This window comes from Anolis sagrei, chromosome 4 (assembly GCF_037176765.1).
Source record: "Anolis sagrei isolate rAnoSag1 chromosome 4, rAnoSag1.mat, whole genome shotgun sequence".
In the NCBI taxonomy this organism is placed as follows: domain Eukaryota; kingdom Metazoa; phylum Chordata; class Lepidosauria; order Squamata; family Dactyloidae; genus Anolis; species Anolis sagrei.
Genome location: NC_090024.1, coordinates 35,741,619 through 35,748,659, shown reverse-complemented (window position 1 = coordinate 35,748,659; position 7,041 = coordinate 35,741,619). Strand labels below are relative to the sequence as shown.

The window sequence follows — 7,041 nt, the reverse complement described above, 5'->3', positions numbered from 1 at the left end:
GACCAATAGAATCAGTTCCTGAATAGAAAGTACATCCTGTTGATTTAAGAAGTGTATCCTAGTTGGGGCAAGAGATTGGATTTCGGCTTCCCTCAAGATGTTAGACATCTTGCTAGATATTCTTGGACTGCCAGTCCCAGCAATATAGCTAATAGTGAGTAGTTCAATACATATTGAAGAGAAAAGTAGGAGCTCACTGCAAAGGGTTTCTGATTCTGTGTGAAATGATGCATACACACACACACACACACATACATATACACACACATTTACATACACTGTATATACATAAGACCTCTCATATTTCTCATATACATGGTGGGATCTGAGATGGCAGTTACTGACCAAGACAGGAATCCCAAGCCTGTCACCACGCTCCAATGCGAGAGTGCCTTGGACCGCGAGAAGATCCAACCAGTCCATGTTGTTGTTCATTCATTCAGTCGTTTCCGACTCTTTCTGACTTCATGGACCAGCCCACTCCAGAGCTCCCTGTCAGTCGTCACCACTCCCAGCTCCTTCAAGGTCAATCCAGTCACTTCAAGGATACCATCCATCCATCTTGCCCTTGGTCGGCCTCTCTTCCTTTTTCCTTCCATTTTCCCCAGCATAACCAGTCCATATTTCAGGAAATAAAGTATCCTTGAAGTGACTCTGAAGGAGCTGGGGGTGGCAATGGTCGACAGGGAGCTCTGGCATGGGCTGGTCCATGAGGTCATGAAGAGTCAGAAGCGACTGAACGAATAAACAACAACATGAGAGAATGGATGCTGTTTTCCTCTTATTCTGCTTGAAGGTTTCCCACAGGCAACCCGCTGGCCATTACGTGAACTGAACGAGATAGGCCTTTGGTCTGATTCATGATGGCCCTGGGGAGAGGGTTAATGTTTCATAAATAAGCAATCAGAGGTCGGCCAACTGAATTTTAAAATGCTACTTGTAGTTTATCAGTGTAATTGTAAATTGAATACATTTTTTTCAGGGTCAAAATGGCAAGCTATTAACATATATAAAAATAACGAAAGATTCCAGACCTAGCTGTGCAGATTACCGAAGGCAGCATCACATAGTGCAATCAATGGCTCTAACTCTGAAAACCAGAGGTGTGTCTACACTGTAGAATAAATGCAGTTTGACATTCCCTTTAACTGTTGTGGCTCAATATTATGGAACCATGGGAGATGTAGTTTAACAAGGTCCTTAGCTGTCTCTGCTAAAAAGGGATGGTGCCTCACCAAACTACAACTTTCATGATTCCACAGCATGACAACTAAAGTGGTGTCAAACCGAATTACTTCTACAGTATATATGCACTCCTAGGTTTGAATTCTAGTTCTACCATGGAAATATACTGGGTGACCTTGGGCAAGTCATACTTTTTCAGCTTCAGAGGAAGGGAGAGGCAACCCCCCTCTGAACAAAACCTCACAATAGATTTGCCTTAGAGTAGGTTAGTTAAGAAACAACGGGAAGACAGTTATTGTTTATTTGTTCAGTTGCTCTGACTCTTTGTGATCTCATGGACCAGCCCACGCCAGAGCTCCCTGACGGCCATCGCCACCCCCAGCTCCTTCAAGGTCAAGCCAATCACTTCAAGGTTACCATCCATCCACCTTACCCTTGGTCAGCCCCTCTTCTTTTTTCCTTCCATTTTCCCTAGCATCATTATCTCTCCAAGCTTTCCTGTTTTCCCTTTATGTGGCCAAAGTACTTCCTCTTTGCCTCTAATATCCTTCCTTCCAGTGAATTGATTAAAAATAATTTTCTGGCATCTCAAAAATCTTTGCAAATCTGAATACTTTTTGTATCAAAAAGCTATCCTATCTTTAAAGTGCAGTGAGACTCACAGACTATATTTGTTCCTTCAGGACAATTCCAACAATTCTCTCTTGGAACCAGAAGAGGGCATGTTTGATATGGAAGTTTTATCACTTCCTGATATTAGTAATTTTAAAGTCTTACTAAACTATTCAACACAAGTCTGTCTCAATTTAGATGGTCAGAGAAGAATAGAAACTGAATATAAGCCATGCTCTCGGCTGAACAAAAATTAGAAATCCCCTGAATAGCAAAACAGATAGTGACTTCAGCTGCCACTAATTAGTCACTCCATTTAGAAGAGCTGTCATGGTTTTTCATAGCATTTTAATTATTGAATTGATTAAATGTGTACAAACTTGCATTTGCTTAAAGCCAAAAGATTGGGGGAGTGGGGGAGAGAGATTTTTAAACAAACAGAATTATGGGATGTTCCACTGATTTAAAAAAATTACTAAAAAGACTACAGAACTGTCTTGTAATGAAACCATCTTCAAAGTGTTCAGAATGGTAAGCTTTTCCAATTTGTCCTAGAAGAAAGTCAATGCTCAACAAGAATAACTATAAGGAAGTCGTGGTCCCTCTGCTTCTCTTTTTCCATCAAAGAAAGAAAGAGTTACTCACTCGAGTGGCCACCATGTAGAGAATGTGGCAGAAAATCTGGATGTAAATGAAGGACATCTCCTATGGTCACAAGATTTAGTGAAACTCTCCTCCTGTTCTCCATGGAGATCCTCTTACAGTATGAGAAAAATTCTGAAATGCTTGGGAGCACAATGTGGAAGGCTAATTAGAGGAACTTCCAGAAGTCCAGGAGATATATATGTATTATGTACCATGATTCTTACTTTGATAGGAACACACTAGATGTTTTGCTGAAGGCAATTTGAATGCAGGTCTTAAAACAAATGAGCATTTTTTTTTTCAGAGAGAAGAGCAGAAGCAGAGGAAAGAATAGTGGATTCATGTGATTTTAATTGATGATTTAATGCTGTTTTTAATGAGTTTGGCTTTACTGTTTTTGTTTATTTATTGATGTATTAATATATGGTATTGAATTGTTGCCTTTGTAAGGCTGCCCTGAGTCCCCTTTGGGGTTGAGAAGGGTGGGATATAAATGTTGTAATAAAATAAATAAATAAACATTCGGGAGACCTCTAATTAATATGGAGTCCCCGGTGGTGCAGCAGGTTAAAGCGCTGAGCTGGTGAACTTGCTGACTGAAAGTTCACAGGTTCAAATCCGGGGAACGGCGTGAGCTCCTGCTGTTAGTCCCAGCTTCTGCTAACCTAGCAGTTTGAAAACATGCAAATGTGAGTAGATCAAAAGGTACTGCTCTGGTGGGAAGGTAATGGCGTTCCATGCTGTCAAGCCAGCCACATGACCTTGGAGGCATCTAAGGACAACACTGGCTCTTTGGCTTATAAATGGAGATGAACACCAACTCTCAGAGTTGGACACGACTGGACTTAATGTCAGGGGAAAACCTTTACCTTTATCTAATTAATATTTATTTCTTTTAAAAATAAAAAAAAACAAGAAAGGGGAAAACAGAAACATCAGTTTAGAAGGATTAGTTTTCTGTGCCTCTACTTTTAATATCGCACTTGAGAATTGAGGGACACTTTCCTTAATTGACTGAAGGATTCTTAATAAATTACTCTGTTCACTTAATTTATTAAAAACCAATTAAGGAAAGTATATTTTAAGTTGTAATGCTTTTAATTGTGAGTTGCTTTGGCTCACAATTATGGAGAGAAAAACCAAGATATAAGTAAATAAATAAATAATTATAAAAAGCTGACTCCACTACACAGTAAATATTAGAGAATGGACTGCTTGGTTTTGTGTTGTCTTTGAACACTAGTAATATTTCTACAGTGAGAAAAAAATATTTATTCCTTCTCGCAAGCATATCCTCTCTTATTCCCAACTTTCTGTGCCATTTTTTTCTACACAACCCAAGGCGAGCAAAAGATATGGTCCTTCAGGGTGTCCCACGTTGTTTTCTGGATGCGGCTATTATACAGTGCATTTTCCAGTCATTTTAGAAGCATAGAAACCGCCACCCATTAAGAAATGATTTGGTTGCCTCATTAGAGATGGAGATTGTTTAAATTTGCTCAGCCGAAAGGGAGTCTTTCAAAAAGCTCTGGTAAGTATACATGGCACTTTAGTTATGAAACAGTCAATTTAATGTTCATTTTAATGCTAGTGCTCTTTTTTTCCAGCTGGAAGAACAAAATCATTACATGCTAACTTCCTGCTTCTTGTTTCAAATAGGTTGTACAGTCTGAAGATTTTGGCATAGTCCTCTTCTCCCCCTCCTAAATCGGAACTTAATGACCTGACAAGCTGTAGGGGAAAAAGTAGGCAAATGAGATTATCCCACTTAAATGCACACAGACAACAGTGGCCGTGAGTGATTTCCATGGCAGTGTCTTGTTAAATTTTATACAAGGAGTCACCATGAGTCCCATATATGCTTGTCTCTGGACTGAGATCTATGGGAATTGGAGGGGTCTCCTTTGTCTCCCACTTGAGCCACCAATGAGATCAATACACTGTACGATGATGTGAATGAGGGGGTTTTCAGCTGTGATATTCCAACTGTGGCATGCAATCTCTTTGGGGACTAAATCAGTCCCAGTGCTGATTTCCTTTCAGAGCAAAGTAAAAACACAGCTATTTATCAAAGCCTTTGGGCACCACCGATTTCCTTCAAAATGCCTAAGCAGGTATTTTTAAACAATTTTCATCCTTTATATCTGTTTTCATTTTTAAGTGTGTTTAATATATTTTAATTATTTAAGTTACTTTTATTATTTGAGATTGCTTTTATGTTAATTTGTTTTTTTTATGTGCGTCCTTGAGATCTTTTGATATAGAGCAGGATAGAATTCTCCTCCTCTTCTTCCTCCTCCTCCTCTTTGACTTGTAATTTGAATTTAAAAGGAGCTATTCAAGGTGCTGAATCCACTAAACCAGGTATGAGCAAACCCAGGCCTGGGGGGGGGGGGCAGATGCTGCCCCTTGAGCTCTTGTCTCAGGCCCTCCTCTCTCTCTCCATCGTATCTTTCCTTCCTTCCTTCCTTCCTTCCTTCCTTCCTTCCTTTTCTCTCTTTTCTTCTTCCCTCCCTCCCTTATCTCCCTCTTTCTTTTTCCTTCCATCCTTCCTTCCCTTTCACCGTTTCGTCCTACCTTCCTTCACTCTTTCTTCCCTCCTTCCCTTCCATCCTTCCCTTGCACCCTTTCCTCCTTCCTTGCTTCCCTCCTTCCTCCCTCCTTCCTTTCCTTCCTTCCATCCTTCCCTTGCACCCTTCCTTCCTTCCTTCCTTCCCTCTTTCCTCCCTCCCTCCCTCCTTCCTTCCCTTCCCTTCCCTTCCCTCCCTATTCTCTCCCGCCTTCCCTTCCACTCCAGTGCACAAGGGAGCAATGGTTTCATATGGCACAGAAAAGGAATCAACTGAAAAGATTAGGAAGAACTTCCCGAAGAAGGGTATAGGTTGCCTTGAAGTGTGATGGGGTCTCCTTCTCTGGAGGCTTTTCCTCAGAGGCTATTGGGAGTGCTTTGATTGTGCCTTCCTTCATGGCAGGGGGTTGGATTGGACGGCCCTTGGGGGTCTCTTCCATCTCTAGGATTCTATATCAGGAGTAGGCAATACAGGATTTAATGGATAGACTTTTTTTTCTCCCATCCACCATCCTATCCTCACCAAAACCAACCCTTTTTGGGATCCAAATGTTTCCCGACTTTCCTTTCTGCCACCAAAAAAGAAGAGGAAGGGGAGAAAAGGGCAGGGAGGGGACTTAGGGAGAACACCCCTCCTGGCTGACCCGCCCCGCTCTGTTCCACCATGTGGTGCCCAAGTTAGAAAGTTTGCCCATGCGTGCACTAAATAGATCCAGCACTGAAAGAGCTCATTCAATGCACAGACTAAAAACAAGAGTGGATTCACCACCCACTGCTATGGATGCCACCACTTGCCACTTCAAACACAGACACACACGCACACATACACTTGCGAAAACATAATCCTGCATTATTAATTGAGGCTGACTATGCAGTGGTATGAAAGGTATGGAACTTTCAACTCCCTTTTTCCTGTTCCCCCAGAAGCCCATCATAAATCACCCTCTAGAGTCAGATGATTCAGACAGGAAGGAGGAGACAGATTGCCACAAATCTGAAATCATAATGATGGTCTTTCTAAGTTTGAAGAACCAAGGGAGGCCATATAGCACAGCAAGAGGCTACAGGCACTGAAGACTTATTACCATCATTCATCAAGTAATGAAGAGACAAAGAGAGATTGTTTTGTTCCCAGAGTTGATTAAATAGGGAATGCTGACCTAATTTAGACAACCTGGTGTTGTCTATAAATATCCTAATCACTCCCTGGCAGCTTTGTTACTATCAACCCTACTTCTTGATAATGAGCAGCACTTTTCCAGTGTTGTGATTTCCTAACTTTGTACTAGCTACAGTTTATGACTCTGGTTTATGTCTTGCTGGCTTTGTTTATCTAGAATCTTTGTGGACAACAAGTTGGACATGAGCACACCTTATGATGCTGGAGCTAAAAAATCATTGGGATTTTGGGATGCATCAGAAGAAGTATAGTGTATAGATTGAGGGAAGACATGGTATCCTTCCATTCTGCTTTGGTCAGATCCCACCTGGAATACTGTGACCAATTCTGAGCACAACAATTTAAAACAGATATTGACAAGCTAGAAAGTGTCCAGAGGAGGGCAACTAAAATGAGACAATGCCCTATGAGGAGTGGCTTAAACAGCTGGGTATGTTTAGCCTGCAGAAGAGAAGGTTGGGAGGAGACATGATAGCAATGTATAAATATGTGAAAGGTTGTCTTAAGGAGGAAGGAGCAGAGCAAACTTGTTCTCTGCTGCCCTGGAGACTCGGATTCAGAGCAATGGTTTCAAATTACAGGATAGAGATTCCAATTGAACATTAGAAAGAATTTTCTGACTGTAAGAGCTGTTCAGCAGTGGAACTCACTGCCTCAAAGTGTAAAAGAAGCTCCTTTTGGGGGGGGATTTTGAAAAAGAGGATAGATGGCCATCTGTCAGGGGTACTTTGATTATGCTTTTCCTGCATGGCAGGGGGTTGGCCCTAGATGGCCCATGTGGTCTCTTCCAATTATATGACTCTTTGATTCTGTGACTAATAGTTTGCTTAACAACTTCTGAATCAACCAA

The 7,041-nt window shown here is 41.3% G+C and overlaps 1 protein-coding gene across 1 annotated transcript in view; it reads left to right on the top strand.

Moving 5' to 3' along the window:
• Positions 1-4,517: 4,517 nt before the first annotated feature.
• Positions 4,518-7,041, top strand: part of NECAB1 (N-terminal EF-hand calcium binding protein 1) — a 65,226-nt gene continuing 62,702 nt past the window's right edge. The window contains exon 1 of the mRNA XM_067467368.1: positions 4,518-4,556. Within this exon, the coding sequence (XP_067323469.1) occupies positions 4,545-4,556 (12 nt within the window). The 5' untranslated portion in view covers positions 4,518-4,544. The remainder of the gene's footprint in view (positions 4,557-7,041) is intronic.